Source organism: Puma concolor, chromosome A2, assembly GCF_028749965.1.
Source record: "Puma concolor isolate L17-30 chromosome A2, mPumCon1.1.hap2, whole genome shotgun sequence".
Lineage (NCBI taxonomy): Eukaryota > Metazoa > Chordata > Mammalia > Carnivora > Felidae > Puma > Puma concolor.
In genome coordinates this window covers 145,334,736-145,347,865 of record NC_141668.1, presented here as the reverse complement: position 1 = coordinate 145,347,865, position 13,130 = coordinate 145,334,736, and the positions used below count along the sequence as shown (strand labels likewise).

The 13,130-nt window shown below is 49.9% G+C and overlaps 1 protein-coding gene across 3 annotated transcripts in view; it reads right to left on the bottom strand.

Moving 5' to 3' along the window:
- ACOX2 (acyl-CoA oxidase 2) overlaps positions 1-7,947 on the bottom strand; it is a 30,463-nt gene extending 22,516 nt beyond the window's left edge. The window contains exons 1-9 of one of the 3 annotated variants that reach the window (XM_086697765.1): positions 7,808-7,888; positions 7,558-7,665; positions 5,259-5,441; positions 4,698-4,860; positions 4,332-4,483; positions 3,810-3,917; positions 1,635-1,754; positions 1,205-1,320; positions 363-535 (exon numbers count right to left, since the gene is read on the bottom strand). In XM_086697765.1, the coding sequence (XP_086553891.1) occupies positions 363-535; positions 1,205-1,320; positions 1,635-1,754; positions 3,810-3,917; positions 4,332-4,483; positions 4,698-4,860; positions 5,259-5,418 (992 nt within the window). In that variant the 5' untranslated portion in view covers positions 5,419-5,441; positions 7,558-7,665; positions 7,808-7,888. Of the gene's footprint in view, positions 1-362; positions 536-1,204; positions 1,321-1,634; positions 1,755-3,809; positions 3,918-4,331; positions 4,484-4,697; positions 4,861-5,258; positions 5,442-6,294; positions 6,364-7,557; positions 7,666-7,807 lie in introns of those variants that run through there. The other 2 variants (XM_025916143.2, XM_086697766.1) reach the window with 2 other exon arrangements.
- Positions 7,948-13,130: the final 5,183 nt, after the last annotated feature.

Here is a 13,130-nt window from a genome sequence, read left to right as displayed (position 1 = left end):
GTGGCTGACCCAGACATACTCAGCTGGTCATAGCCGGGTAGGACCCAGTTGGATTTGGACAGACAGACTGAGTTAGATCTGATGGTCCAGGCCAAAGACAAATGATCTCACAGAAACCCCATGGGGTCAGATACTGACAGACACAGGATGGGCAGCCAATCAGCCAGGGGTTAGAGGGAGCCAACAGAGACCCTACAGACATGGCCAGATGGGCTAGGTCTGGGCAGGTGTTGCGTGTGTGTTACGGGGGTGATGTGTATTCCCAGCACCCCACTCTGGCAGAGGGGTGGCAGCAGGGGGCAGGTGCTGTGGGAATCAGAGCTAGTTCTGTCTGTAGTGGTCAGCCTGTGGGTGCTTCTTGCCTGGGCCGGAGGCAGGACTGCCGGCGGATGACCGAGTAGCGAATGGCGATGACACAGGCCTTCTGCAGAATGGGTGTTACCTCGCCCCAGAGCAGATTCACCCGTGTTATCACCATGGAAAGGTAGTTGATCTGCAATTTTCCGAGCTTGAGGTAGGTGCCATCTGGCAAGACCTGGTGGGCCAAAGGCAGGTGTTGAGTCTGAGCCAAGACTCCCCAGACTGTCCTATACCCATAACTATGGGCTTCATGCCCTGCAGGCACCACAGTCCTCAAACCGCTCACCTGGGACAGATGGCCGACTACCAGCCAGAGCGTGCTGGTGTGGCCACGCTGATCGTTAAACACACCCGTGCTTTTTGCGAAACAGCCACTGCCCTAAGTGCCTTGGTTCACAGCTCCTCACCTTGGACACCTAGGATCTCCCCCAAATCCACAGCTTAAAGGTAATGCCTGGCAAGATGGGGACCTCCAGAACTTCCTCTAACACCCGGCCAGTGTCCGGTCTGTGATTGTTTGTGTCTAGGCCTCACTGCAGGTAAATATGCTTTCACTCTCAGCCCTTCCCTCTTCTCACATTGCTTTGCCACCCTACCCCATGACTGCTCTACCTCCCCATTTACCTGTGGTAACTCTGAGGCTCAGGTAGGCCAAGTGACTTGCCCAATATCACACTGCTTCTCGACTGGGTTTTTACACAGATCTGTGGGATACCAGAGCCTCTCTGAGGTGGGGTCTGCTTCTCTGCCCTATGGGGGAGGACCCAGAGACAGCAGCAATCTGCAGGGGGCCACCATCCCCTCTCCAGGCAGTATAAGCTTGCAGCATCTCCAGGACCCCCACCTGTGCAAAGCGACTCAGCATGTTGTCTCTGGGGATCCGCACATGGTCCAGTCGCAAGAAGCCATTGTCTATACAGTCAAAGCCCATCTTGGGCCCGATGTCTCCAACAGTGATTCCTAGAAGGAGATGGAGACGGGAACATCTATCAACCAAGTACTTTGTGTGGGGTACCACACACACGTTCCAGTTCCTCTGAGCCTCACGGCAGCCTGTGACATTGGGGTTTTATACCTGTTTTGCAGGGGATCAGGCTGAGGTCAGATTGGGTGCTGATTCTTGCTTAAGTTCACCCAGCCAGTTAGCATGAGGGCTGTCCAACCGGACTCCTCCCTGCCCAAGGGAGACATGTCCTAGCTTCTCCCATGACCTCTGGGGCCTCAGGACAGGGAGGCCTGTCCTGGCAGGGGTCCTGGGAGTCACATGGACTTACCTGGCAGTGGGGTGTGGTCCTCGAGGCTCCGGATGGGCACAATAAAGGCGTGCATTCCCTGCCGGGCTCCTGAGCAGATCAGCTGGGCCTGGACCAAGGCATGGGTGGCTGACTGTCCCACTGAGGGCAGAAACACGAGAGGCCCAGCATGATCTCTGGTGTAGGAGGACTTGGTGTACAGAGCAGGCAGGCTGACTCTCCCCATCAGGAGCCTGGATGTGGGTCCAGTCTGTAATGGGTTAGGAGGACCAGTGTGGTGGCATGGGGCAGGGCAGAGCACTCTATGAGGCCAGGATAGGGTTTGTTTGATCTGCCTTCACAAATGGTGTGGGTCAGAGGAGGATGCACAAGGAGCCTGAAGGGTAAGGGGTATTTTCCAGGGGAGGAGGGCACACAGGGAAGGGAGGGCAAGGCAAAGGGAGCAGTGTGCTCAGAAGCTTGAGGGCTGGCTTGGCTTCGTGGGGCCAGGAAGAGGAAGAGATAGCATCTAGGGTAGCAAAGCAATGCTTTTTCGGGATATCCCTTGACTCACCTTGACTCCTCCTTGGAAGTGACTGGAACAGTCCAGAGCACTTTAATGGGATTGTCTGGCTCTAGAATGCACTAGGTTGGAGGGCTTTGTGGACAGCCATTCGGTGGCTGGAGGTTCAGGGGTTCTAAATGTCAGGTTTGTGGAGCAACCACCCCAGAGTACACAGGCATGGGGTCAGGAGGCTCAAGGAGGCTGCTGGAGATCTTAAGTCATTTTCTTGGGAATCTGGGAGATAGGGTCTATATGTCAGAGCTGCAGGAGTGTGCATGTCAGGATCCGTGGTGAGAAAACTGGTCCCTTACCACAGGGAGAGGAGTGCTCTGCTGCCCTCTCCCCGTTCCAGCTGATGGGCGCCTTTGTGGCCTCAAAAAGTCACTGATCCCAGAGAGGGGGAACTGCCCCAAAGAGCCAAACAAATCCAGCAGTGTTTTGCAAAAGGCACTGTGGGATGAGCAAGCTTTTTGTTTTTTCTGTCCCCAAAAGTCTATAAATGAATCTATCATCCACCTAATAATAATGAATACAGATAATTGCCATTTCTCAATATCCAGATGGTGCCGGACCCTGTGCTGGTGCTTTCCAGTTCCTGCAGGGCAGGTATTACCGATGAGCCCCATTTTCCAGGTCAGGAAACTGAAGCTCAGAGAGGAAGGAGAGTGATGTGCTCAAGGTCACTGGCCTGGAGGGGGCAGAATTGGGATTTCAACCTAGCCTGATTGCAAATGTCGTTTCTTTTTTTCTGTGGCTCTGACATCAGACATCTGACATCTATTCCTTCCCTCTCCTCTCTCATTGCGCTCTCCTGTAGCTCCCTTATTTCTCGGAATTCTCTCTGTCTCAATCTTTCTCCCTCTCTGCTGCTCTCTCGCCTGTCTCTTTGTGCTTAGTTGTATTCTTCATATTCATTGTGTTTTCTTCCCCATGTAAGTGTTCATCAAATGGGTCTGGAAGTGCCACAGGTGTGCCCTGGGAGGTGTGTTGTCACATCTGGGGAAGAGGGCTTTGGTGGTGCCCCCTCTCAGGAAATCAGAACTTCAGGGAAGCAAGGTGTGGTCGCCACCTGGTGGCCACCGGGGGCAGTGTGGTGCCAGTGACCCGACTCTGAGCCTTCCTTCCTCGGTGTCTGGAGCAGCGGCAGGGAGTGATGTTTTTCTCTCTAACTGTGTGATCAAATGGAAGCCTAATCATTAACCTGGGCGATGAGAGGACTTGGGGTTGTGGAGAGTGCCTGGGACTAGGCTGTGGTTCTGTGATATGTGTGTGTGTGTGTGTGTGTGTGTGTGTGTGCGCGCGCGCGCGTGCGCGCGCGCGCGCGCGCATGCGTGGCGTCTGTGTGGGGGCAGCATGCTTGTGAGAGAGGCCTTGGCCCTCATTCCCCACAGTTGAGTTGGTTTCCTCAGCTACTTCAAAGTTCCCTTGGAGGCCTCTCAGCTGCTCGCTGATGAAATTATTCACATCCCACCTGTTTAAAGTGAGACCCCGAAGTTCAAGAAAGTGAATTGGTTTGCTCAAGGTCACCAGCCTAGACCAGGGCATCAACCCAAGGTGCACTGGAATCAGAGCCAGTGCTATTCTGCTGTCCAACTTTGTTCTCACTGGGGACGGATGGGGCTGGGGGGGGGGGGGGGGCGATGGATACTCACGGTCCCCAGGCCACCATTTGGTGGCAGTCATCGTGGGGCTGTGTACCACAAACTCCTGGGTGGCTGCATCATAGGTGGCTTCAGTCTCCAGGCCCTGAAGATATGTCCCTTGGAATCAAGGAGGGGAGTTAGACATGGGGCCAGGGTAGGCATCTCACCTGGGGAGGAGTGTCCTGGTGGGCCTGGAGCTGCCAGGCACCCGCCTAGTCTGGAGTGGGGGGAGCTCCCCACTGTACCCTCAGGCATCTCTCCTCTTTCACCCGTGGGCTGTGAGGGGGACACATGGCCAGCCCATGACAAGGGATGGTCACTGACATTTCCAGAAGGAATGACTTGCCCATTGCTAGCTCATACGACCTGTTTGTGTAAATTAGAAAAAGGTACCCCCTCCTTCAAGACCCTTGCCTGCCACCCGCTGGAATGTTTTCACATGAAATCTGTACAATGTCTGACCACTGAGATGTGAATGGGCTCTCCGGAACCTTGCACAACCTGCACACGGTGTCAGGAGCCCTGGCTCACCGTGTCCCAGTTCTGTCTGGGCGTATGTTGTGATGATCTGGAAATTGTTGCAGAGTGGGGCCCATTTGGCAATCTGCTCCTCTGAGCCCAGGCTCCTGAGGGCTTTCAGGAAAAGGCTGTGTATATTTAAGGCCACTTCTCCAGAAACGGCTCTGTTGGGGAGAGATGCAGTGGTTGAGTAGTGTCTTGGAGACAGGGACCCGGTACCATCAGCCTGGCAGCATGCAGGAGGGAAGGGGCACCTGCCATCCTGCTTTCCCAACAGCCACTGACTTTAAAGTAGGGGAAAATCACTCATGGGGTTAAGGGTTTCCAGGTGATCCCAGGTAAATTCCTCTTTGGTGGGGCTACCCTGGGAGTGAGTACCTGTAAGCATAAAATAATTCAGGACTGTTTTCCGACCAGCCCAGGCACTTTGCTATTGTCTGGATGTGGAATTTCCTCTGAACGGCGGCCTCATAACATTCATTCTGGGTCATGAAATAATTATCCTTCAGGCTGCATTTTGGATCACTGTGGATGATGCTCTCTTCCAAAAAACAAAGAACAGAAGGCTTAGAGATCTGGGTGAGGTTCCTGGCGCCTTCAGATCTTCCCACCCGCTTGCCTCATGGACGTGGAAAGGAAGCCAGACATTACTATCATTTTACAGACACAATGACCAAGCACCCGAGGAGGGAAAGTGACTTGCCCAAGATTACAAAGCTATGCAGTGGCAGAATAAGGACCAGCACCCAGGTCGTCTTCTGCCTAGGACTCTTCTATCCTTCAGGTGGGCTCAGGGAATATGAACAGGTTTAAGACGTCTTTAGAGCCCAAAGGAATGAATCTCTAACGGTGGGATTTTGAGATCAAATTTGTTATTTGAAGTTGGGACTGCTAGCGAAGGGCTCTTCTTCCAAGAAAAGCATCCCAGCCTCTTCTTACCAACTTTCCTCCGGAGTGCGGTGTTCTCGGCTCCGCCATCAAGGATGTTGGTGAGCCGTTCCACGTTGAAAGACTGTATGTTCCTCTCACACTTTATGTCGGGGTGCACTTGCCTGCTCCAGGTATCCCCCAGGGACACTCGGTGCACTGGGCTGCCCATCCTAGCTGGGATCTGCTTGGTGCCTGAGGAGAGATACTTCTGGCCTTGCTGCTCTGAGCCTTGGCGGTTGTGGAGGCGGTGGGGGGGTGGGGGGGTTGCTAAGAATGTGTGCAGGGTTTGCTGTGAAGAATACAGGTTCAGCCTGGCTGTGGGGGATGCACAGGGGTCCCGGGGGAACACAGGAAGTGTCCAGAGCTTAGTGTCCGTCAGGGGCTGCTTAGCATAGGAAACTAACCCCCCTTAAGTATTTGAGTGCCACCGTACCCTACCGTGCTGCCTGTGAGCACTTGGCTGGAATTGCATGCAATAATCGCTCAGTAAACGGTAGTTCAGTACCTGTTTGTCGAGATTTGGGCAAGATCCGATCACAGAGCTCATGCTCTGTCCACTGCAATGTGTGTTCACAAGAATTGCCTGGGGGAATTCTCACAAAAAGTCAGTTAACTTCACACACGTAAAAAATATTTTGGTGAGCTTGAGCGTGTGGCCTCTAGCCACAGAGCGGGAGGTGGCCAAGAGTTGGACAGGGTCTGACCACAGAGCACATGCTCTGTCCATGCTATGGCCCTGCCAAGGGGACTCACTGTAGGGAGGGACCTGTGGTCGTATAAGTCTTGGGCTCATTTGGCCCATTTCTGTGAGCTTTGAGGGGAGGAAGCTTGCCTCTGACCTGGGAAGTGTTCCCCCTGGGACCCCTGTGTGTCCCCCACAGCCAGGCTGAACCTGTATTCTTTGCAGCAAACCCTCAGACTCTCAGAAGCTCCTCTCACCCCACTGTAAGACAACCACCGGATATGGTCCATTCTGCTTCTAAGGTATCTCAAATCCATTTGTTCCATCCCCATGTCTATCCCCCAGGCCGCCATCACCTCTCACCTGGCCTCAGTGTCTTGACTGTCTGTTCTCCTGGCTGCCAGGCTGAGCTCTTGAACTGTAGTCATGTTGTTTGGAATTTGCCCCTTGTGTCCACTGCTTGTAGAAGAGAGTCCATGCTCCTTGCACTGCCCTTTGTCCTGTTTCAGCTTACCTCCTGGGTGGCGACTACCCCTCTCCTCCTGCCCTGTGCCTCTGCTATTTCCCCCAGTGTTTTTTTTTTTAAAGGACTGTTTTGTTTTTTAAATAATTTTTAATGTTTATTTAGTTTTGAGAGAGAGACAGAGTGTGAACAGGGGAGGGCAGAGAGAGAGGGAGATAAAGAATCTGAATCAGGCTCCAGGCTCTGAGCTGTGAGCACAGAGCCCAATGGGGGCCTCAAACTCACAAACTGAACCCTGAGATCATGACCTGAGCCAAAGTTGGTGGCTTAACGGACTGAGCCACCCAGGCATCCTCCCCCTGGTGTTCCTGGTGAGACCCAGCCTCTAAGGACCCTTCCTCTAAGAAGCCTTCCTGGTGACAGCAGCACCCCTGGAAGAACTGAGTGCCCCTTTGCTGTCCCCTGGGGGCTATTAGAGTAGACAATATGGCTTATTTACTCGAATGTCCCCCTTCCAAGGCAGGGAGTGCCTGGGTGACCACTTCTGCTTTTCCTTGGATCCCATGAGCTTAGCTCTCATGTGGCTTGCTGTAACTCTTTCCTGCAGACAGCCACTATTTTGATTCCCTTTCTTCTTCACCACAACCGTACAGATAAGGTATTGTTTTTACCATTTTACAGAGAGGTCAGGAAGGGAAGGAAGGAGACCCTGTAAGGTCACGCAGCACATATGGCAAATGGGATTCGTATGCAGGCTTCCAAATCAAAACTCCTGAGTAGATGGCAGGGCCATGGAGGGTCTGACAGGGGGCCTGGAGGGTTCAAGGAGCCCCTATCATCTGCCCCCACTGAACCCCTGCAAGGTTGCCTCAATGGTCTCCTGTCTTCCTGCTCTACACCCTAACTTCTGCTGTCTCTTCGCTGTGCTTGAACACCCCAGGCCTCCCCAAACCACGCCTCTGCCAGGCTGTATCCTCTGCCTGAAACACTCTTCTTCTGGAACACTCTTTCCACAAATGTCCTCTTGGCTCTCTCATTACATCCTTCAAGTCTTTGCTCAATATCACCTTCTCAGTGGGGCCCACCTGACTGCCCTCTTTAAAATCCCACGCCTCCTCTTCCTGCTCTACTTTTTCTTCTAACATACAAGGTAATTTACTCACTTATGTTCTTGTTTATTGCTGCCTTCCCTATTACAGGGTTAAGTCCAAGGGGGCAGGGGCCGTTGTCACATTACCCTAGCATCCTAGGGCCTGGCCTACAGGAAGGGTCTAGGAAATAGGGGTAGAAATGAAATGAAAGCAGTGCTCAGAGTCATTAGGAGTGCGGGAAGGGTCATTACTCAGGTGGGACAGTCCTTAGTCCCCAGTACTCAGGCTCCCAGTCCCTCCCCTGTCTCTCGGCCCAGCTCACCTGTGTCCTGTGTCTGTCCTGCAGGCTTGACCTGGCCTCTCTAGCGAAAGGCCTGGGTTTCCTATGGGTGGCCCAGCCCCTTTCTCCTCCCCTAGGATGAGCTGGAACAGGAAACACTAAAGGCAGCACTTGGCAGGCTGTCCGCTCTCAGTTGTCCCTGGTTCACTGTTGCCGGGCTCAAGTTTTTCCCCTGCCCCTCTGTCTTCAAGTGGGTGTGACCATGCTGTGCCAGAGCCAGAGCTGCCCAGGAGGATTTCTCCATGGAGCATCAGCCACTGAGCCTCATCTTCCTCTTCCTCTCTCCACCTGCCTGGCCCTATGTCTCAGAGCCAGTTCCCAGGAACATGCAGAGACTTGCATTCTGTGCAAGGAAACACCACCGCCCTCCCCTGGAGTCCAGAGGCCTGGGTTCAAATCCTGAAGATGTGACTCTGAGTTACTTCACCTCTCTGAGCTTCCCTTCCCTCATCTATAATTCACGGGGTATAAAGGAAAGCTCTTGGTAAACTGTGAAGCACCAGGATTTGTAACTTGAGACTATTACTGTTTTCGTGGTTCCCCAGGAGAGAATTTCTTAATTTCCAGGAGTGATGTTGAATGGTGGAACTTCTGATTCGCTGGCAGTCTGCTGGTGAGATATTCCATGGGCAGGCGTGTGAGCGCTTGGGTTGTACCAGAAGCATTGAGTTGATTTATTACCTATACATCTTTTTAAGTGCCCACAGTGATCTAAGCACTGGAGCATGGCAGGAAGCAAAAACAAAACAAAACAAACCTGTACCCGTCCCCTGACCTTGTGGAAACTTGGGACTAGGGGGCTGTTGGGGAGACAGTAATCACAGTAGGAATGAGCAGGAAAACCTACATGGGACGCACACAGTCACTTCTAATGAGTTTATAACTTTTTTTAACTTAAAGCTTTATCGCCCTCTCCTCCTGCTCCCGCTGTTCCCCAGGCCTCTCCAGCACTACCTGTCTGGCTCCTCTTTATCTTTTCATCTCACCACACTGTTTTAGGACGTCACCCTGGTCTGGATTAGAAGTTCCTGGACCTGCTTTCTTAGCTCCAAGTTTTGGGTCTTTGTCCCCAGTTCCTGGCACAGAGCCCCCAAACCCTTGCAGTCTCCTGAGTGATAAGGACTATCTTTTGTGTCTATGGATGGGGGCCCATAGGTAGCTTCAGGGTGGGGCCTGGTTGCTGGAAAGAGCAAATCTTAAAATTACAGCACTGGAATTTTTAGTCCTCCCCAGCGCACCCTCCCCACCCAAACTCCAGGGAGGGGAGAGAGGATGCAGATTGAGCTAATCGCCAGCGGCCAATGACCCAATCGATTATGCCTGTGTAATGAAACCTTGGTAAAAACCCCTAAGCAACATGGTTTGGGGAGAGTTGGTGGACACGGAGGTGTTGGGAGGTGGCCCAGAAAGCTCTGTGCTGCCTCCCTTCCAAGACCTCGTCCTCTGCATCCCTTCCAATAGGCTGTTCCCACGTTGCATCCTTTATAACCAACCAATAACCATAAGTAAAGTGCTTCCCTGAGTTCTGTCATTCTAGCAAATTACTGAACCCGGGGTAGGGGGTTGTGGGAACCCCTGAATTTATAGCCAGCAGGTCAAATGTACAGGTGGCCCCTGGGATTTGCACTTGTTGTCTGACATGGGAGCAGTCTTGTGGGACTGATCCTTAAACCTGTGGGGCCTACACTAACCCCAGGAGTTGGTGTCAGAATTGAACTGAATTGTCGAACACACAATTGTGTTGGAGGATTGGTTGTTGGTGTGGAAAAACCACATGTTGGTGTTAGAAAAAGACACCACACCCTTGGTACACCCACTACAGTGGTGGGTATTTTGTCTTTAGCTATTGGTTTTTGTGTAAATCACTAATGAAAGCAAGCACTATGTTGTTCTTGGTCACCAATACAGTCCCAGCCCCAGGGACCCAGACCAGGTCTAGCCCAGGGTAGGTGCTCAACAAATATTTGGTAGATGAATGAATAAACAAAATTTGACAGAAGCCATCCAGATTCTCTACCCCAAAGGCACAGCCAAACTTAGTGAAGGACTTTGGAGCTTTGACGTTTTTGGTTTTTTTTAAGGTGGAAATTGGTGTGTGTGTGTGTGTGTGTGTCCACCCTATTTGTACACAACTGTACACTTTGACCTGAGATCCAGCCCTGCAATCTCAAAGCTGGGGATTCTTCTGGGACTACTTGTACCAAAAATCTGTGTACCCAGCTGGGTTTCCAAGGTGATCCTCGTCTTTCTGCAGCCTTTCCTGATCTTTCCTGATGGACATTTATCCTATGTCCTTCAGAAGCATAGTTGTTAATATCCAAGGAGCTCCCCACAGGTGGTCCTTATGTGAAAGGGTAGCTCTGCAAGGTGAGTGATTTTTCTCTTTCCCTACGTTTCTGCCCTAAAATTTGGCTTCTCTTATGCTTAGCATTAATATTAGTATTCATTAGTATTCATACACCTCTGACCATCATTCCCTAAACGAATATTTTTGGAGCATGGGGCACTGCTTGTGGTGGGACCCAGAGTGGAGCCAGGTCTCTGTGAGTGGGGTGGGATGTTTACAGGTTCCCTCACTTCCACTGCATAGACAACCCTGGAAAGTGGGATGACTCTTTTCATTTTGCAGAAGTGGAGACAAGCCCAGAGGGGTATTGTCATTTGACCAGGTTTGCACAGTAAATAAGATGCAGAACTGGAATTTGGACCAGCTTTGCTGGCTCTTTATATTTGCACAAGGTTGGGAAAGAAGTCAAGAGACCCAAGTACCTGTTCTGGCAGGACTTCTGAGGTGTAGTGACTCTGGACAGGTGCCCTCTTCTTCTGGATCTTGGTTTCGCCCCCTGTGGTGTGCAGTATCTTCTCTTTGAGGGGTCTCATCCCTCCCCACCATGTACTTGAGGTAGTGTCAAGCTTGTGTCTTGAGGAAGAGACAGACCCCAAGCTTTGAGATGTTACTCAGCAGATCCTGCTGGGACTGGGAGGCCTGGACGCTGGATTCCCTGTTGCTGTTAGCAGTGGCTGTACACAAGGTAGTGGCTCCAGGGAAGGTGGCCTTGACCCTACTATTTGGAGGTGAAAGTTCTGGGTCCCAAACTGGCCTCTGCCAAGAACATATGCTGGCTCTTTTTTTTTTTTTTTTATGTTGATTTATTTATTTTTGAGAGTGGGGAGGGGCAGAAAGAGGGAGAGAGAGAATCTCAAGCAGGCTCTGTGCTGACACAGTGAGATCATGACCCGAAATCAAGAGGTGGATGCTTAACTGACTTAAGCCACCCAAGTGCCCCTGGGCTGCCTCTTATGATGGGCAGTTACTTATTTTTTCTTGGCCATAGTTTCCACATCTTGATTGTTTTGAGATTAAACTCAATGTTCTTTTAATATTTGATAAATTCCATGTTTAAAAAGTTTCTTCATCAACCTTGGAGCTGACCCTGCTCTAAATGTTTTGGATGTGATTATTTTATTTTATTTTTTAAAGTTTTAAAATTTATTTTGACAGAGAGAGAGAGAGAGAGCATGCGCACAGCAAGCTGGAGAGGGGCAGCAAGAGAGTGAGAGAGAGAGAGAGAGAGAGAGAGAGAAAGAATCCCAAGCAGGCTCTGTGCTGTCAGCATAGATGGGCCCAACTTGGGGCTTGAAGCAGTGCTCTAGGGAGGACTTGAACTCACAAACTGTGAGATCATAACCTGAGCTGAAATCAAGAGTCTGACACTTAATTGACTAAGCCACCCAGGTGCCCCATGATGTGATTATTTTAATTTGTTGCACCAAACTATTCAATTCTCTAGCTAAAATTTTTTTTATTTTGAAAAATTTCAAACCCATATAAAACAATATAACGAATCCATATGTACTTAACACCCAGCTTTAACAATTATCATCTCATCTTTCCCTATTCTTTGTGTTTTAACTTTTATTTTGAAATAACTTTAAGCGTGCCTGGGTGGCTCAATTGGTTAAGCATCCAACACTTGATATCAGCTCAGGTCATGATCTCATGGTTGGTGAGTTTAAGCCCTGCATCAGGCTCTGTGCTGAAAGTGTGGAGTCTGCTTGGGATTCTGTCTTTCCCTCTCAAAATAAATAAACTTACTTTTTTTTTTTTAAAGAAATAACTTTAGACTTTCAGAAAGTTGCAAAAAAATAGTAGTTTCCATATAACTTCCCTCAGCCTCCTCCAGTGTTAAATCTTACATAACCATAGTGTAGTTATTGAACCCAATAAATTAACACTGATCCAATACTATTAACTAATCTTCAAAAGTTATTTGAGTGTATTGGAGGGTCCCCAAGATCAATCTCAGGTTCAATACTTTGCAAGAAGGACTCTCAGAACTCAGGAAAACTTTTATACTCGTGGTTATGGCTTAGTACAGCAAAATGATACAGATTAAAATCAGCAAAGGAAAAAAAAATATGTAAGGTAGAGTCCAGGAGGGACCAGACATGAGGTCCCAGTTATCCTCTCCCAGTGGTGCTATAGGGACAGTTTTTAATTCTCCCTCCATGAGAGCACACATGAAATGCTGATAACCAGGGAAGCTCATCCCAGACTCAGTGTCCATGGTTATGGGCATCGGCCACAGATGGAATGCTGGTTACTCAGTCACTTAGTTACTTAGTACCTCAAAGGTACTAAGAAGGGTACCTTTGTGTGTGTAGGGATGTGCAGGGTTTGAAGTCCTGCTGAGTTAGCCATTTACTGTACATTGAGTTTTGCCACTTTTGCCACTAATGTCCTTTTTCTGGTTCAGGATCCAGTCCAGGATCTTTCATTGCCTTTAATTGTCTTTTCTTCTCCAACTTGTACAGCTCCTCAATCTTTGTCTTTTATGACCTTGACATTTGATGAGTACTGGTCAGGTCTTTTCTTAGAATGTCCCTCAATTTGGACTGGGGTGTGAGAAGGTATGGGGTGACACCTCCCCAAAAAGGGGGCTACTGGGAGAAGCAATGGCACTTTGGTTAGCCAGCCACGAGGGAGAGATGGATGCTAGACACGCTTAGGGACTAAGAGAAATGAATGAGTGGAGACATGGCTCGAAGATCAGTGACAGATATGACCAAGTAAGCTAGCAGGGAAATGGAAGATGAAAATGAACTTTTATTTTTTCTTTTCTTTTCTTTTCTTTTCTTTTCTTTTCTTTTCTTTTCTTTTCTTTTCACCAATGGAATTTATTGTTATTTTTGTTATTTTCAGCAATATAAGTAGCTTTGATATTTTCTGACAAACAGATCACACTTCAAGTGTCTCCTTTTGATAAAGCTCTTCTGTATCTTTCTTTTTTTTTCTTTTTAATAT